Source organism: Coturnix japonica, chromosome Z (genome assembly GCF_001577835.2).
Source record: "Coturnix japonica isolate 7356 chromosome Z, Coturnix japonica 2.1, whole genome shotgun sequence".
Lineage (NCBI taxonomy): Eukaryota > Metazoa > Chordata > Aves > Galliformes > Phasianidae > Coturnix > Coturnix japonica.
In genome coordinates, this window is record NC_029547.1 from 18507710 (window position 1) to 18527042 (window position 19333).

Below are 19333 nucleotides of genomic sequence, written 5' to 3' on the forward strand. Positions count from 1 at the left end.
AACTGTATTTATGTATTTACTATCCATCTAGGAAGACAACGTGATTGAGTCTCTTTTAGGTTGTATAAATCTCATGTGCAGAATTCTATGCAAATATTCATTTTTTTCTTTACAGAAAACTTTAAATCATTTGTATGCTACAACATGTCAGTGTATCCTATTTATGGAAATAAAGTGGCAGCTCCGTATTCCATACAAACTTATGTTCAAGAAAAAGGTATGTATTTAAAACCAGCAATGTTGTGAAAAGTGACCTCTCTCTTAGTGTGTATTTTATTTGTGAAATTTGGTAATGGTATTACTGAAGGGGAGAAGTAGATGATGAAGAGAATAGTACAGTGCTGCACTGATCCATTGATTAGTTGTAAATTCTATGTACCGTATACAGAGTACTTGGAAAGAGTACATCTACAAACATGGAACAGCTGTGACAAACATGGAACAGCTGTGAGAGTCTGTTTAATGTTGCAGCTGCTTTTAGATTTATGTTTAGGTTTGATTTTAATGATGCAACTGATTGTGCTACCTGTGCTTGTGTATGAGACATTCTACTCGCAGATTAAAACAGTAGTTTGAGAATCATGCTTTTTGTTAAGTTTTATATTGCAATAGTATATATGAATTCCTGCATATAAAAAAGATGATATACAATGACATTTGTAGCTGAATAGAAACTGGAGATGAAATTGGGTGTATGTGTGAAGTTTAATGTGAATTTGGTGATTTGTACAGCCAGCTGCAAGAATGTAGTTTACTGATAATCTAAAGTTTTCTGGAGAAAATTTCTCTTGTTTGTGCATATAGACCCCATGTAAATGTGCGTGCGCACGTAGTACAATGCAGGATTAAACATTATTTACTAGAAAAAGGTAATTGCTGTATGATAGAGCAACACTTATTAACACAACCTGGATTTGAATGCTGTGATAGTATTAAATGCTGACAGAGATTACTTCTATAAAAACTGAAGCACAGTGAGCACTTGCTTCAGAGTTATGAGTTACCTCTCTATGATGTTGTGAGGATAGAGCTTTTTAATGGTCTTGGGATATATGGATGCAGTAACACTAAGAAATATGCGAAAATCAAAATAGACATGGGGATTTACTGTATCAGAGCACTAGTAAGACATTTACATTTTTTGGTATTATTGGTATGTGTGAAATAACGTGGATAATACTGACAGATAGACTAATCCACTTGTTTTTCTAATTTACCATGATCCAATGCAGAGCCATCAGAAGGCCCTGTGGCTGATACGGGTTTTCCAGGCAAAAATGAAGTTACCATAAAATGGAATGAGATTTCAAAGGATAAAAGAAATGGCTTTATCAGTAACTACACAATATTTTATAAACCTGATGGTGGAAAAGAATTGAGTAAGTATACATCAAACATCAGAGCTTTTGACTGGGTTATGACAATCTGCTCTCTGTAATTAATAGCATACTTTGTTATTGTATGTCATAAATATGTCTGAAAATACTGACATTAAATATGGTCTACATAAAGATCAGGGATTATTTTTAGATTTAACTGAAATAAAGAAGTATGCTTGTGAACGTTCCTTGCTTTAGTACAGCACGTGCAGTCTTGCTCTGTTTCTCTGTCTGTTTTGAGTTTGTTTTGTACAGAATTGCTTGATGTTAATATATATATATATATATATTTAATTATTTTTTTACTGTTAATATACTACCCTTGGTGATGCAGCCAGGACTGTTAACCATGTTGTCCTTTGTGCTTCACTGAGGGGGTGCAAATGTGATGGATCTCAGTATTAGTGCAGTCGGTGTGGTAGCATTATCATTGCTATTCTCTTTTCCAGAGTAGGATGGATAGCAGCTCATATATTAGAGGGTTTTTGCATCTTGTTCTCTCTAATGTTAGAGATAAATAAATAAACACATTTTTTGCAAGTTTATGCCAAATCAGAAACTGTTATTTGCTGTATACTTGTGGTTTTCCATTCTTGCATAAGTACTAGTCTTTTTTCATCTTAAATGTCTCTATGATGACATATTTGAAGCCAGTTGAAAGAAATCACAACAAAGGCAGAGGAGATAAAGTGCAGACGGAGTACATTAATGAGGCATAGATCCTGTGCAAATTCATGAATTTGAAGTTCATGAGATTTCAGTGAGTTTGTAAGTTCCATGCATGTCTTTAGAAGGATGCCTTTCCCAGGCCCTCGGTTTCTGGAACGTTATGGTGGAAATTTTCTATTACAACTATTTTTATAATAAAAGCAAAATAGTAAATGATAGCCATGGAGCTAAAATAAGTGCCAATAAATTATGTCTTTGGACACAGTTTTATGGATTAATCTCTTCAAATGTGCTTAATGTCCTGTGGTTGATACAGCTTCCCTGCTCAGTATGCTGCCAGCATTCTTTTTGATTACATTCCTGGTTTCATGTATCTGAGTAGTATCCATGCAAGCTATCAATATAATTCTATCTGTTTGAGACTTACACCATTAATTTCTATAAAATCTTTTATGAGAGGTGTTTCTGTGACCTAATTTTGTTCTTCCTGCTTGATTTTTTAAGAGTACTGTTGTATCACTCAGTATTTTAGAAATGGTTCTCTTCCTTCTTTGTTTCAGACATTGCTGGTAGTAGATACCTAACATAGTATCGTTTCAAACAATCTCAAACTAATGAATCTTGGCATGTCTTCAGTTGCTTCTGGATAACCAGTTCAGAGCCAAGGCAGAAGTATTTTAGACAGTCTGTAAACTAGAAAGAAGCTGAGACAATTTCTGCTGGATGGTGCCTTCTGTGTACTATCTTTCTTGCCATGTTACTTTCCAAATGAATTATGCCATATTAGTTCCTAAGTGTTTTGCATGGGGTCATTCTCCCACATGCAACCATAACCAAAGCATAACATGTAAGGCATTAGAAAGCTTCTCACATGAAACAGACCATGCCTATTCTAGGGATTCAGATTAGCTAGTTTTAAAAGGCAAAACCCAGCTGTACTGTTGGTGTTTTAGGCTTTTTTGTTATCACATTTGTTTGTTGCATCTGAAAATAGAAATCTTGAGTTTGTGCCAGGGTGATTTCATTGATGGCCTTTTAACTCCAAGACTTCATTTTCCCCATCTCGATTTAGGGGAAATGTACTTTGTTTGTTCTCAGGATATATTGCAACATATCTGTTACCCCAGTGGTTCATAATTTGGCTGAGTAACAGTATACTGGCGTAGACTAAATTCACCAGAAAATGTTTTAATTCCATGTTATGAAACATATTCTTTATCAGTCTGTAGACATAGTATGTTAGGAAACGTGCCCTGTCTAAAAGTAAAACACACCCATATTAATTTCAATAGTTAACAAGGGAAAAAAAAGCAATCTGTTGCTTTCTGATGATTTCCTCTGTTCCTCTGGGGGGTGGTTTCCAAGGCCAATAGACTGTGTTCTTTTGGGTGATTGGTGTCTATCTGTGTTGTTAGAAATTTAGTCCAGTTTTATGAGCTGCAGAAACACAACTTTTACCAGCTGTTTTAATGTTTTGGTTTCTTAGCCCGGATTTCAGAGATCATGGAAATTAAAAAATAAAATAAAATGCTATTTTTTGTGCTTACTGACATAAATATTTTCCTTATAAGATGAAACAGTGAACTCTGATGTGCTGCAATACACACTGAAGTCTTTACAGGCTAATACACAATACACTGTCTATATCATGGCAAGAAACAGAGCTGGTGGAACCAGTGGAGAGCCAAAAACATTCAAGACTTTGAAATTCAGTAAGTAGTTTTCAAGGTTAGTCACTGTTATTTTGAAAGCAGTTTAGGGGGTAATAAATAAAGGATTCTTTTGTTTATGTTTGTTAGAGTAACTTTTTTTTTTTTTTTTTTAAATGGATATTAAAGCAAGTAAGAATGATCAACATGAACTGAATTTAACTTGATTTTGCTGGAAATCTTTACAAACTTAAACTTCAAGAGAAGGAGTCAAAAAAATGTGTTTTTTGCTGCCAGTGAAGCTGTGGAATACTAAAAATTTTTGTGGGATCAACATGTTATTTCTATGCCATCAGTTTAGGGATAATGTGCCTTGCAGTTGAACAGAAAGTAGGTATTTCCATCCAAGATACAGGTTTAGAATGGCTGTGCACTGAGTAACTGTTTTAGTAAGGGGATTGGTGAGACGATTACAAGCAGAAAATCAGATGCTTTTTCTTTTCTGCTTCTGGAGGAATGTTTTCCATACATACATGTTTGTATACATTTATATATGAGTGTGTGTATATATATATATATATATAGTTGCATATAGCCACAGTGAAATACATGTATGCATGTATGTGTGAACTGAAATATAAGAAAATACATTAGTTGCCCTTGAACAGGGTATGAGGTGTGAAGCTGATTTTATTTTCTGCCTGTAAATTCTTCTGCTAGTTTGCCACTCACATACAAAATAGGTTAGGCTGTGCAGAAGTCTGATCTCTGTTGCTGTCTGTAACTGCCTCTGGTAGGTACTTGGAAGCTAGCTCAGAAATCTGTATAGTATGTTTCACTCATTAGAGTAACTATATTTTAAGCATATTTAAAATCCATCTCTGTCACCGTATGTAAAATCTATTCAGTAGTAACAAGTGGCAGTGTCACTATATAGTGGTTTCAGGCAACTTGAAAGCAACGAGTACCCAGAAAGGTATTAGGCTTTTCATCCTGGTACTAGCACAGGACACTGAACAACCTGATTCTGATTTCTGCATTGGACAGGGTGAGCTGGAGATGTCCACTCCGGCCTGGATTATTGGGTGATGCTATTTTTTTCCCCTTCTTTTCTGTCTTAGTAAACTGGAGGAAAAATGCTCAACTTTTCACATGTGGTACAATGGATACTATTCAGTATTCTGAGTAATTTTGATTAATTTTGGCGAAGGTGTTTATGGTGCTGCTAGTCAGGTGACTTTGATGTAGGAAATCAGCTGTCTTATTGAAATACAGGAAGAAATGGTAACCATCTGTTCTTTCCTCTAAAGATAAAGAAGATGTTATTTTCATTGCTATACCAGTTGGATTAAGCATGTTGTTTCTGTTAGGCCTTTGGATAACGTGCATGATGAAAAAACACCTGTAAGTACATTTTTCATCTTCTAAATTTGAATCTAGTCAGTATATTTTAAATTATAAATAATGTTAAAATAAGAACTCAGTGTCACCTTTGTGTGGTCTACTGCTTTGGATGCTTTCAATAGAGTGAAGTGTACTTGATTTGGCATTTTTTTCTGAAGAACTACCAGAAACGTAACCACACCAGTTCTTGTTCATGGCCTTATTTAGAGTGCTGTATAATCAGAAAATTGACTGCTGTGCATTAATAGTTAATTCTGCAGTGTCTTGTAACACAGTATTTTTAAAAAATCTATTTTTTTTTTTCAACATTTGACCAAACATGCTTTCTCAATAACAGGTTTCAAAAGGTTTGCTGGCCTGATGTACCCAATCCTGCAGAGAGCATTGCAGTGCATCTTGATTCTTCTATGGTAACAGATGTGGTTTTATTTATTAAGGAGGGAATCAAATGGGCAGAAGACTTGTGACAGTCGTTTTCTAACTATAACCACTGACTCAAATCTCCATATCTCAATATTTCCTCCATTCTCCACAGAAAATGTAGTGCAGCATAAAATTGAAGTTGATTGATAATCCAGAGCTCTGTCATTGTACTAATATTTTCATCTTTTTAATTGTTTACATATTTCCTTACTGATGTTTTTGTACTTCTATCCTTCATATCTGAATGGAGTTGATCAAGATTCTATAGCAAGTGTAATCTATGAAGTTTATATTTTGTCCATAAACTAGTTGGTTAGAGTGGACCAGATGGAAACAGTACATGTTCAGAGCATGAAGTTAAAATACTTAGCAGATGAATAGAATGATGTTGTCTTTCTTTAAATACTCATTCACATTTAAATGCATGTGCTGGAATGCACTTTAACTGGCAGTATTTTGTATATTAAATAGGCTTCTGATAACTTATCTATCTTCATGTAACTTTCAAAATTCTATCTTTATACTGACAGAATAATTCATTTTCAAAGGCACTGGCATGCGAGGATAAAACCAGAGGCCTGGAAAACATAAGTGTTTTGGAAGATTGTTTTCCTGAAGAAGAACATGAAGGATCGCTACTAATGAACTGTGAAAAATGTGTTTCTGGAAGTACTGACATTAATACAAACAAAGTACAGAATACCTCTGAATACAAGATAACTCTGCTAAATAATGATGAAAAGATAATGAAGAATGAAGAACAGGAAGGTGCTAAGCACCTTTCAATGTCCATGCCTTACATGATCACTGATCAAGATTTCAGAAGTCAAATACATTCAGCTTTGATACCAGCCAAGAAACTCCAGCCCATCATAATGCTGGAAGATGATTTATGTGATTCCCAACAGATCTCAATTAAAAATGAAGAAAATGATAATGAAGAAGTTTCAAACAGAGAAGATTTCAGTGAAAAAAGCCTGTTCAATCCATACCTTAGAAATTCTGTTAAAACAAGAGAATTTCTTGTTTCTGAGAACTTGTCAGAACACAGCAAGAATGAACCCAAAAGCCAGGCAGCTGTTTTGCCTGGACTTCGACAAAATGTTGTAGGACAATCCTATATAACATTGGACATGGTTGGGCTGGCAACAGCTCATCAGCAGGGGAAATAATTCCTTGTGAAGTCTCAACCTGGTAGCACTGCTTTTATATTTTCCTGTGTTTCCTGGATGGTCGTGATGACTTTGGATGAAATTACCCTGTTCCATTGAACAGCTGTGAAGTAGTGAATGTACTGTGTTTATTCCTGTGAAGCTTCACTCTCAGAGTTATGGGGGATTTCTAATTTTTAATTTTTTTATTTTTAATTTTTTAATTTTTATTTTTTTTTTTAAAGCAGAGAAATGTGTCAGTGAGGCAAAGGAGGCAAAGGTTGTAGCTTTTCTTAGTTCTTCATTTTGATTTTCCGCGTGAGAAAATCAACCAGTGCAAGTAGCTTCCTGCTTTCCCCCTTGACAACCAATTCAGATAGATGAGCACTGCTGGGGCAATATGCACTAACCTGAACAGAGCCAACATCTGCCAAATATTTCCTTTAGTTACATGAAGTAACTTCACTTTTTTTTTTCTTTTTTTTTCTTTTTTCCCAAGCTTATTTGGTATCTAATTTTATGTGTACTGTTTTTCTGTCTCACAAGTAGCTGGTAGTCATCTTTGTGCATCCTGACTCTTGAATCAGCAGTTTGGCTCATAGTTGCCATATCTTTAATGAGACAATATGTTATGTACATGCTATTAACCTATCTGTGTTCTGGGAAAGGGAAGTTTGCGTTGGCTTTTTGCTTCCCTCCTTTTCTCTCATTTTTAATCATTCTCTGTATTTTTGGACTCCTTCAGAGTTGTTTTTTTTTCTAGCTGTTTACCACAAGATATCTCCTTATCTTCTTTCTACTGTGCCTTTAATTTCTCCTTGTTTAAAGCTGTTCTCAATTGAAGTTGTGGTATTTTGAACTGGGGGAGGGGGAGGGGGAAGCTAAATTAAACATTCAGTCTTTTAGAATTAACATTTAATACCCTGGCATTTCAAATTCTACAGATGGAAATCCCCCAGATTTTAACAGATTAACCTGTTATAGACAAAATTCTTATGCTGTGTGACCTATGATACTTACATCCATTAAAATCCCCTTAATAAGAAGAAAAAATGCACTATTAGTGAATGCATGAGAGAGAAGGAAGGATTCTTGTGGACATATCTTCTAATATTCCTGAAGTTTTTGTAAATAGATCTCTTTTTTGGAGATAGTTGGCGAGTTCTTGAGATGGATGTATCAACTTCTAATCATGAGCAGGAGCTTGTTCAGAAGAGCTGAATTTTCCATCCCAGTTTGGTATCTCCTTGGCAGAAGTGAACACTTGCATGTGAGTGAGCCTTAATCTGAGCACAATGTATGTGAGGGACTCACAGCTTCTATTCCTGTGCCTCAGCAAATGGGTTCACATCACCTTTTCACAGTCACTTCAGCAATTCTGCTTCGATTTGTGTGTTCCATTTTTTGCACAGTAGCCCTGTAGGCTTTGTGTTTGTATACAGCTTTAAGATTTAACAGCATAAGATGCGTTCTAGATACAGCCCACCCTGTTGGTGCCAGCTATGTCTTAGGGCAGGCTGGAAGAACCTGAGACCTTACCACCATTTGAAACTTGATCCCATTACAGGCTTCTTCTGTAGGTACAGCTCATCTGAAATTACTTGCATGGATGTTTATTTTTTTTCCCTTTGTTATTTCTCTAATGGCTATAGCCATTTCAGACTTTAAAGGGATACCACAATCTTTGCATGTATGCCTGTTTTTACTGAATAAGCTTGTATCAGAACACTGATGCATCCCTTTGGTGATTACAACAAAATCAGACAGGCAGTGGACAGTGTATTATTTCATATCCATGTGCAGTACAGTTTTTGATCTGTTGAATGTTCACAAGTAAGGAAAGCTCAGGTGTTACATTCACAGTTTGCTTCCTTGGACTGTGTAACAAGCAGAGTGTCTTGGGATATAGACGTCCAGGAAGAGACAATAAACTGGCCTCAGTGCTGCTGCAAGCTAGTATGGCTTCAGCAGAAGAGCTGCAATTACACAGATAAGTCATCTATGCAACTACATCAGTTCCTCTGAGAAACTGCCCGATGAATTGCTTTTGTACATATAAATATGTGTGTGCCCATACACAGGGAAATAATGCAACTAATCTATTGTTTGTGCAGAAAAACTAGCGCCTGTCTGTATAATTCATCTTGCTGATGTCTGTTGTTCATCAGAATGGATGAGATTGCAAGCTGGGATCTTCTAACTCTAAAATATGTGTGGATTCTTGCCTAAAAGCCCACAGGATGCCGGCCTGAAATATTAATCTGTGTATTTACCGTATTTGTTGTTCTGCTGTTCACTTGGGGCTTCTTGTTTTAATATGTGCCTTGACTTGAGCAGTTGGTGCTGGCAGGAAGACAGCTGTGCCTTGTCCCCCACCTCTGTCAGCACCTCTGCACTTCCCACGTGGGGAGGTGGTGAGCTTGTTCCCTTTTCTGCTGAGCGCAAACCAACACTAAAGCAGTATTGATGGTTGAGAAGCTTGAGGCACAGACAGGCTGAAGTTCTGAACTGCTATGACAGTATAGAGTTACCTTCCAGTGCTCCCATAGTACAGGTAATTACTAAGGTCATTAGTAATATAATATCTTTAAATGCTTGGTGATTGCAGCTGTGATGGGGAAAGCTGGACTCATGGTTAAGCTGAACAGGCCTTTGCAAATAAGGATCTTAGGGCAGTGATGTTTGGCTGTGTTGGGTATGTTTCAGAGCATTGCTCAGAGGTCTGCAGCCTGTACTGTGATGTGTGCAAGGATATTGTGGTCCTGAGAGTGAGGTTTGTGCTGGCAGCTTTTCCCATTACCAAATCCTTTGGTTTTACGCTGCCAGCAATTAGAAACATCACGAGAGAAGATAATGAGCCAAACCTGAAACTCCAATTCAAAGCAATCTGAGGTTTTAATTTTGAAACCTCCTTTGACAGATTTGAGCAAGAGGGCTTTGTTTTGACAGCCACAGGGTTTCGGGCATTAGGCTGTAACTTTTTAACCTCGCCAGCCAAGACTTCAAAATACAAAATACTAAAGATTGAATATCCTGATGTTTTTGTGACAAGCAGTCTCGGTGGTCATGTGCACAAAGCAGTGTCTTAACAGCAAATGTCTTGCTCGTTATTGTGAGATGTAATTGTGAAAATTTACTTAATAGCTTTATGCTTTGCTAGCAGCTGTTCTGAAATAATCGGCTGAGATACCCTGCCAAATGTTACTTAACATATAACACACAGAGCTTATATAACACGTAGACGATCTGACTTTGTGTAAAACTGGCTTTGAACAGGCTGAAACGTGTAATGGAGGCATTCTGGTTCTGGGTGGCTCTGCTCTGGGTTCCAGTTCTCTGCAGAGAGCAAAATGTTCACTTTGCTGCTCTGTGTCAGTGTTAATTAATAGCAAGAAGCAGGGCGCATCCTGTGGTGTCTGAGTCTGGAGCCCACAGCAGTGTGGGCTGACTGTAAGATCAGGTAGTTGTTAACAGCAATATCTTTTGCCTCTTAGCAAGGAAGAGTAAACATGCAAGAAAGAGTAAATGCAGTGGTTGTGATCAGTTCCTGTGATCAGCTTGTCTTATGGCTGTTCATCCTGGCCAGCCCACCTTACAGACAGAGCATGCTGAAAGCGTTTGCTTTGTGTGCATTTTTCTGTCCCACTTGCAGAGAACAGTGTTTGTAAGTGGAGCCCACGGAAGGGCATCATGCATTCATGTAATACATGTCATACTGCTCCTATCCACAGGAGATGATCTTGTGAACGTGTTGTGTGTCCCAGTCTGATAACTTAGGAACTCTGTGGGAGATACTTTTCTTTTTTAGCCTTTGTTTTTCCACTTTCTTTGCTGTTATGTTACTTAAAAGAAATAATCTTTTTTAGTATTTGAGAAAAACACAATTTTTCTAGTGAAATTCATTTCAAAACCTTCCTATTGTTTGTCCTTTTCCCATGAGCAGACAATATCATTTTTGCTGCCATCTTGCTATTTAACTTACACTGTTTTTGGCTGGTTATTTTGAAACCAGACCAGAAGAACAAACAGCAACAATCTCGAAGCTGACACAGCCATTTGAATAAAATGTTCTTGCACAGAATGAAGTCTTGTTAATAGCGAATCAAAACATGAACTGAAGCAGATGTGTGCCTGTATGGTGCAGATTTATTCTCTAGAACTTGTTTAAAACAGAACTTGCTGGAGAACTAAGTGCAGAGGGATTACTTACTGCTGTCCTTTCCTCATCCGGTGTCTGTGACTCTCTTCAGCTCTTAAAAGGACGGCGCACCACTGGTGTTTTTCGGAAGCCCTTGTCTTGTTCTTCAGGCGTTGCTTATCCCCGTGCTGCTGAAAGCCTCTTGAGCCAACTGGATGTATCTAGGTTACCGTGACTGAGTCAACAGAACGGAAGCTTTGCAGTGAGTATTTCTCAGAAAAGCAGCCTGAGATTTCCTGGATCTGCCATTGCTATCCCGAGAATGCTGTACTCCCTTTGCTAGGGATCAGACAGCAGAACTGTCTCTGTTAGATGAGAAACTGTACGTGCGGTGGATTCTGATGAAGAAATACGTTTTGTAACTATGGGATTAGTCAGTAGTACTCAGGGATGCCAGAAGCAAAGCTCATGAGATTGAAATCAGTGTTAGTGCTCTGCTGTCGTCCACTTGGAACGTTACTGAGCAGAACTCTTTGGCCTGAAGGAAGGGAGCTGTAGAGGCTCCAGAATTACACTACAGAAAATTCCACCGTAATGTGACAAAATCTGGGCAATTCCTCCTACCCTTTTTCCTTTGAAGTGAGCACTGCACAGCTCTGGGACAAACCCTTGTGTGTGTGTGGCCGCTCTCTGTCCAGTCTGCATGTGGCCTTTTGGGGATTCACACTTTTTTTAAAATTGAAAATATATGTTTAAAAAATCCTCTGAATACAGGAATTAATGCAGAGGGGACAGTGTCTTTGTTTTTAATGGGAAGCTCATTCTGTAGCTGCCCCACACCTGGGACCTCTTCCCTCCCACTGCCTCCGCAGCCACTGCTTTCTTCAGAGAGCTGACATTTCCCAGCATGATCTGTGTATCTGCTTCTGTCTGCAGTGCGTTCTTCACTGCTGCACAGCCGGCTTTGCTCAATGAGGACCACCTCTTCCCTCCTTTTGCTTTTCTTCTTAGAAGGGTTTAATTGCTTCTGTGCTCCTGATGAAGCTCTCCACAGCTCCATCTTAACATGGTTTTGTGCTGCGCAGGCACTGTGAGGCAGGAAGCTGTGAATCATATCTGGTGCCAGTTGCCTCCTACCGCTTCAGTCTCTGCTCATTTTCACCTCTCCTCCTGCACTTGGGGCCTCCCCTGTCCTTTCTGAAGGGACAAGGAGGGCAGCTCCCACAGCCGCTGCACCACCACTGTGCCACCTCAGTGTCCTGCCCTGAGCTGAACTCTGTTCTTGGTGCCCATTTGCTGCCTCAAGCAGGGGATGGTGCTGCCTGTGCCCCGTGTCCTGGGAGCTGCACTGTGCTGCTGTGTGCCCCCTGTGCCACTGCAGCCCCAGGGCTGCTCTGTGTGTGCCACTCACAGTGCTGTGCTTCCCTCCTGTGCTGCCCAGTTCCTCCTGCAACCACGGGCACCGCTCCCACTGCTGCAGCCCCTGGGGATGGATCTGTTTCATTACCTTTAAAGGAGCTGTATTGTGGTCATCTTTGTTTACTTTGGGTGTTTCTATGTTGATATTTGTATTTAAATGACTCCACATGTTGTGCTGTGACAGCCTGACCCTGCACTCCCTTCAAATAGAGAAGTTGGCCAGTGTTTTTCCCAGTTGTGTAATCACAGAATCACTTGAGTTGGAAGGGGACCTTTAAAAGTAATCTCCAACTCCCCTGTAATGAACAGAGACACCTACAGCTACATCAGGGTGTTCAGAGCCCTGTTCAGCTTGGCCTTGACTGTCCCCAAGGACTGGGCGTCTGCTGCTTCTCTGGGCTTGTGAAGGGCTTGGAGAATATGCCCTATGAGGAGAGGCTGAAGGAACTGGGGCTGTTTAGTCTGGGGAAAAAGAGGCTGAGGGGAGACCTGATTGCTCTCTTCAGATACCTGAAAGGTGCTTACAGTGAGAGTGGGGATGGTCTCTTCGCACTGGTGACAGGGCAAGGAGAAACGGCCTCGAGTTGCACCAGGGTAAGTTTAGGTTGGATATCAGGAAAACTTCTTTACAGGAAGGGTTGTTAAGCACTGGAATAGACTCCCCAGGGAGGAGGTTAAGTCACCATCCCTGGATGTGTTTAAACACCGTTTGGATGTGGTGCTCAGGGACGTGGTTTAGCAGAGGGCAGTTAGTGGGGCAGTACGGTAATGCTGTGGTTGGACTCGATGATCTCTGAGGTCTTTTCCAACCTGCACGTCTCCTCTGTGATTCCGTGGCTGTGATTCGTAAAAACGGCGGGCCGTGCCCCGTGTTGAGGCCGGGCCGTCCCGCCCCCGCGGCGGAGCACGCAGTGCTTCCAGGCAATGGAGCGCACGGCGGGGGCGGGAGCTGCGGGGTGACACATCCCGGCACCGCGCCTCGGCTCAGCGGGTTGGGCCGGGACCAACAGGGGACGGTGCGTGCGGGGCGGTGGGGCCGGGCCTTCCTGCCGCGGTACGTGTGTGCGAGGGGGAAAAAGCTGCATCCGGACACGGAGCGCGATCGTTTCCGCAGCGGGTCGCGATGGGGCCGGGAAATCCGCTGCGCGGGCGGCGGAGCGCCGTGATTCAGCGGCTCAGCGGTGTCAGAACCGCGTTACCGCCGGATCAGAACCGCGAACGGAACGGGGAGAGAGAACGGCCCGTAGCGCCCACAGCCACAGCCAGCTCCGAGTTTTGTCCTTTTTAATATGACGTAGTAGACAAATGCAACGTTCAGGCTCAGCTGGGTAACAAAGACATTCCGACGTTACAGTAAAAGTAAATTGTAGAAAGCAGAGTCTCTATGACAATAAACATGCAGCTTGCAAAAGAAGTAAGGTCGCGTCGTGCTGTGGAAAACACTTTGTATGGACAGCACAGCGCCCGCTCAGCTGGCTGCCACAGCATGCACCTAAAGCTGGCAGCGGTTACACATCGGCAGTAGCTCAGGCAGCCATAACCCCATATGGTACATAAGAAAATCTATTTGACATTACATTCACTAAGTTCAGTTCAGCATCAAGGCACTTTCCTTGTTAAATATCCCCATGTCTTACAACTACGCTTACCGAGATGTACGTGGCGACAAAGTACACCCTTATCCACTGCCCCACGCAGCAGGTGGGAGCAGATCGCCCAGTACAGTCTGTTAGAGGCCGCGCGGAGCCAAGCGGGTCCATGGACGAATGTGCTTTGCTGTGAGGAGCGGCTGCTGTGTGTATCCACAGCTGCAGTCCCAGAGGCGCAGCGCAGTCGGTGCAGGTCAGGGCAAGGAGGAAGCCGCGCTGCAGCCATCCACTGTCAGCAGCGCCTTGCATTCGTTTCTCATCCATCACCACTGCATGCTCCTGCAGTGCACCCACGTCGTCACTGCCTGCGTCCACCTCCCAGGCTGTTCCTGCACACGCAGCCCTGCCCCACACTGCATGCTGTTGGTTCCTGCCCCGCCGCGCTCTGGCCGTAGTCATTAGAGTAGTTTGCAACAAGTCCGTGGCCTTGATGTGCATCCTTGCGCATAGAGTCAGCACTGCTGTGTCATATGAATGGCTCAGATTGCACAAGTGCTATGAAGGGAACGACGGAGAAAGCAGGTGTATGCGGTCGAGCTTCATCTTAACTAATCCTTTCACTTTGAGGGAAGAGAAACAGGAGTCGATGAATTCTGCCCTCCTCCATATTGCTGCATGGGGCTCCCTGCAGCACGGAGGGCAGTGGTCACCAACGGGCTGCTCCACCACAGGCAATGTGATACTTATGCTACCAGAAACTGCTTCCAAATAACATCACTGACAGCAGCTACAGGAATACAGAATGCCTGTACGTATCCATCCTATCCAAGGGATCAGCGTTTATAGGGAAGTTTTAGGATCCAGCCATCTGTGGAGCTTTTTAATGCACTTCAAGGAATGTACCTAAACAGCTCTTAGTCTCAATCACAACAACCATCTCACAGAAGACAAACTGGTCTATTTAGTCCCTTTTAATGCATATAAACCACAGCTGAATGTGTACACATCCTGGAGGGGCTGACTACACCAGTTCTGGGTTGCTCTGGAGTTCTAGATCCTATTGAAGTCAATAGGATAGCAGCATATACTGACGTGGGTCTCAGGGTACTTAAGACCTGGCGTTAATTAGATATGTGACCTAAGTTAAAGCAGCAGCACTCCCACACTCCCTCAGTGTGCTCACATAGGCTTTAGCCACCTGGTGGTGCTCACAATTTACAGTCAGATCCTAAGCTGAGAACCAGAACAGCCCCTGTGAGCAAGGGGCAGCCAAAGGGACACTTGGCTCTGTGCCCCAGCAACGTGGCCAAAGTTCCTGCAAATCTGGATAAAGAATCACTTTGCTGGGCTGCTGTCAGACTGATCAGCACATGCCTAACACAGACAATCCTAAACTCACTTAGCAACATTTCTGCTCTGCTGTCCTTTGCCCTGTTGGCCTGAGGCTCAGCAGGTAGTTTAGCTGACAGCAGTAAGCACAAACAGCCTTTTTCACTGCAACAGAAGATATTCCCATGCTCAGTGCCATGGAAACAAGCCAACACAGCCACAGCATCAACCCCACCAACCTCCTGTTCTAGCAGAGCACACTGAACATCACTACAGGAATAACAAGCACTTTTCTTGCAGGCAGAGGAGGAGTTTGGTTAGTCTGCGCCTGAAAGCAGCTCCAAGTGTGATAACACAGGATAAACACATCCTTATTCACTGCCCCCACCTGCTGCAGAAGACAGGCAGGGTGCTTCCCTCACCTATTATCACATCCCTGCTTGAACAATTCCAGTCTGGGAAACCAAGATGGGCACTAAAGTGTCAATAGTAACGTATGATTTTATTTTAATAATGCCTTTATTTTGTAAAGTGCACCACAGCTATTGGAAGAAAACATAAAAATAAAAGCTTTTCCTTTAGTTCTCACATTCAGGCCAAATTAAGAGAATTTCAGTGGCTTGCTAAAATGTATTACATAGGCTCGGAAACCCACCTGTAACTCTCAGATACAACTCTTGCTGTAATGTATACTAATACAAAACCAAGTTAAGCCCACAGACTGCACAGCGCAGCACTCTGGCACAGAGGTTAATGAAGCTGTGAGCAAACCTCTTACCCCAGCTTTCTGTGCCTTCTGTAGGCACAAAGCACCTCCTGCTTTGTCTCCACTATTTTATCCCCAGATGCAAAAGACAGAAAGACAGTAAATTTGCCATGCACAACCCACATCATGATGTTCTCCAGTACAGCTGTGTGCGTTCATTACCACAGACCCATGAACAGTAATGAAATAGGAGTCCAGAAGGGACAGACTAGAGCTCTCGTTAGCACTGACCTCCCAAAAAGAGGGAATCGCTTCAAGGTTTAACTTACTTTGGAAATGGTTCATGGTTAACAGCAACTGAGAACGAAATGCTGTCCCTCTACATGACAGAAAGAGAATGATAACTTTAGGAACAGCTGAAGTGGTCTCTGAGATATGACATATGTTACCAAAAGTTAGTACTGCTGGATCACAGACAGAAGATAGCATGGTTAAAGCAACATTCGTTAAAGCAATGTTCAAGCCAAGCAGCCAGACTGAGGCCACAAAAATGGCAGCCCAAAACATTTCAGAGGTCAGCAGAGGGTGAATTAGGCAGCATGTGGCTGTAGGGCAGTTTGAGTGAGCACGCACACTGACTTTCCCTTTCACTCCTGGTATCCACAGCCACTATGAAGTCTGATTAAAGAAGACGCACCTATCCCTGTACAAACTGCTTTCCAATCCCTGCACAAACTCACTGCTGCCACTTTCCAAGAGGAATCTGTTCTGACAACAGAGCGCTCCTTCAGCCTTTGATAAACCAGACACGTCTTCCTCTGCCTTGTGACTGCACAGCCTTCATTATGCCTTGCTCTCTACAGGCAGAGGTTGAATGTGCTGAGGTGGCAGAGGGAGGAAGGAAGGTGGTCTGTTCTGAAGTACAGCTACAGTAACCTGCAACATCACATGTAAAAAAAAGTGCCCAGACATGAAAAATACTGTAAGCAGAAAGGAACTGCAGAATATTGCATAAAATGTTACTGAAGCTTAAGAACTCCATTCTGAGGAGTCCAAACAGCAACACTCTGAATTCACCCCAGCATTGAGTTTCTTCCAAACAGAAGTGTAAGAGGAGAACATCACATCATGCTTCCACCTGTGTTTCAAAGGCCTTTAGCGACTGCTCTGCAGGACAGGAGCACCACGCATCACAGCACTGGAAGGTTCTGGAGGTCTCCCTTTTGCTGAAGGAGAATTAAAACTCTCATTTCATTCTCACAGAACAGTGTGTAGTGTTTTGAATGAAGGTTATTAGTGTCAAGTTAGAAAAGCTGACTAGACTAAGTTAAGAAAAACATCTCCACGAGTGTCATAAAATGTCATCATTAGGGAAGAGGCTTATATTAATGCAATTGTATGTACCTTTAATAAAACACAGACCATCTGAATAGGGCTGAACTGAGATGTGAGGAATGTTAGCAGCCACTAATATTATCTGTGGCTTATGCTGGATAAGAGATTCCTGTTGTCAGTAACTGTCAGTTTCAGGGTAGTTGCTTTTCTTTTTCCCTGAGCACTTCAGTGACTAGAGCACTTTGGTTTTTGCTGTGGTCTGTATCAAGCAAGTCCTGTATATTAATCTTCATAGTCAATCAGGAAAAAGATCCTATTCCCCATCTCCTGGGCAGTTATAAGGACCATGAAATCTGTCAGCCCGTTATCTACCCCTCAAGCAGCACACTGCGAAAGGGGCACATATAACACAAAGGCAATTAACGTGACAGGAGAGATGCAGTATGACCAGGAAGTGACTGGGGATCAAAAATCTTTGACTAATTCCTCATCTGTGTTTTCATCTGAATTTAACAATTAAACACAAAGACTGAACTGCTGTGCATCCAGAAGCAAGGCACACTTTTAGGCCAAATTATTATATACTTCATGTGCAAGCATATCTAAATATAGAGAGAGTATCAGTGACTATAGTAGCACTCAGAGTCAAGCAATCATAGCATTTTACCTGCACACCATCACAACTTCTATGTAGGTTTTAAAGGGGGATTCATGGTTTGCATACTGAGTTTGGTAAGTCTGAAACTGTGACACTGGGCCAAGTCAAAATTCAGAAGGTTGGTCAAGCTATTGAAAAGTGTTTGGTACAGTATCTTTACACTGTAGAATACTGAACTTCAGTCTCGTTTTTGCACAGAGATGCTCCAAGCAACTGAAGCTGGCTTTTTAGGCTTGTACACTGTCACAAATCAAAGTATTTTCTTCTCGGAGGTCTGTTGGCCAATGTGATTAATTGAAACTTGCTGTTTTCAGTCGTGCAAATCTGATAAGACAAGACAAAAAGCAAGGTAGCACAGAGGCTTGTTCAGCTTTTTAGACAATTGTGATTTCATGTAGTGCATAAAAGTGAGTCTCCAGTAGGTCTGGACTGCAGATTTTCCACGGAAACATAGTCCTTATTGTTCTTTGTCAAATTATTCTTCTAATCCCAATATTTCTATCTGCATTCAGATAAAAATACCTAGCTTAATTTATCAGAAACACAGGAAAAAAAATGTGAACAGGCACTAACGAAGGCCTAATACAGCCAGTCTCTTCTCTCACTGAGGCACATAACCCCCTTGTCTCACAGTCTGCGGGAGGTAACTTTTTGGCATTTCATCAACTGATGGTTCGTTTCCCTCCACTGTTTCAGGCCTCACAGTTTGTCCTTCAGTACTTGTCTGTAAAACATCTGGCAGAGCAGCTTCCTGGGTACTTTCTTCCAGCTCAAAGCCTAGAGGCTGTGGACTCTGACCTGAGATCTGCAGTTGTGCAAACCCAGCGAGATCCTCCTCATTAGCAGCAATAATCTGCTTTGCTCTTTCAAAGAATGGCCTGTCTGTCTTGGTTTCATCCTGACCACAATTCTGTCTGAAATAATGCTGCCTTTGTGTCATACTGTCACTCCCTCCAGCATGATCCTCTAATCTCTCTTCTGAATCTAGCAGAGGCTGAGTAGATTCAGACCTTGAAAAGACTTGTACAGGTGTTTGATCTCTGTAGCCATTAAGTACTACAGTTGAATACTGCACAGTGCTTGAAGTGTTTTGTGTAGTTTCGCCTTCATCACTATCAGAGACGCTTTGCCTAGGAGAAGACATGCACGAGGATCCTCCAATACCACTGCTGTGCCCTTCCGAAGTACTTTTTTCCTTTTTGAGCAAATCAAAAGGTTTTAGATCTTGTTCTGAAAAAGACTTCTTGTCATCAGCTTCTATTTCTACGACGCTCACATCTGTAAAACTGCCTTCTGGGTACATCTGATCTTTAGAACTAAAGTTGTGCTGAAAGAAAGAGAAGGATGTTGCCTAAGAGGAAGGTTATTTAACTTGAAAACAAGCAAAATATCAAATAACTTATTTCTTTTTGTGTAGCAAGTCCAATATTCTTCATACAGTTTGCCTCCTCATTGAGTGTGGCAATACTCTCCAACTATCTGTT

At 41.6% G+C, this 19333-nt stretch overlaps 2 protein-coding genes across 3 annotated transcripts in view; one reads left to right on the plus strand and one right to left on the minus strand.

The window, feature by feature from the left end:
- The window catches only part of IL31RA (interleukin 31 receptor A), a 32673-nt gene extending 20207 nt beyond the window's left edge, over positions 1 to 12466 (plus strand). The window contains exons 11-16 of one of the 2 annotated variants that reach the window (XM_015848722.2): positions 116 to 217; positions 1233 to 1379; positions 3620 to 3760; positions 5008 to 5101; positions 5439 to 5511; positions 6055 to 12466. In XM_015848722.2, coding sequence (XP_015704208.1) covers positions 116 to 217; positions 1233 to 1379; positions 3620 to 3760; positions 5008 to 5101; positions 5439 to 5511; positions 6055 to 6696 — 1199 coding nt within the window. In that variant the 3' untranslated portion in view covers positions 6697 to 12466. The remainder of the gene's footprint in view (positions 1 to 115; positions 218 to 1232; positions 1380 to 3619; positions 3761 to 5007; positions 5102 to 5438; positions 5512 to 6054) is intronic. The other variant, XM_015848723.2, reaches the window with a different exon arrangement.
- A 1033-nt stretch (positions 12467 to 13499) lies between these two features.
- The window catches only part of IL6ST (interleukin 6 signal transducer), a 34594-nt gene continuing 28760 nt past the window's right edge, over positions 13500 to 19333 (minus strand). Inside the window, exon 16 of the mRNA XM_015848721.1 lies at positions 13500 to 19176. Coding sequence (XP_015704207.1) covers positions 18451 to 19176 — 726 coding nt within the window. The 3' untranslated portion in view covers positions 13500 to 18450. The remainder of the gene's footprint in view (positions 19177 to 19333) is intronic.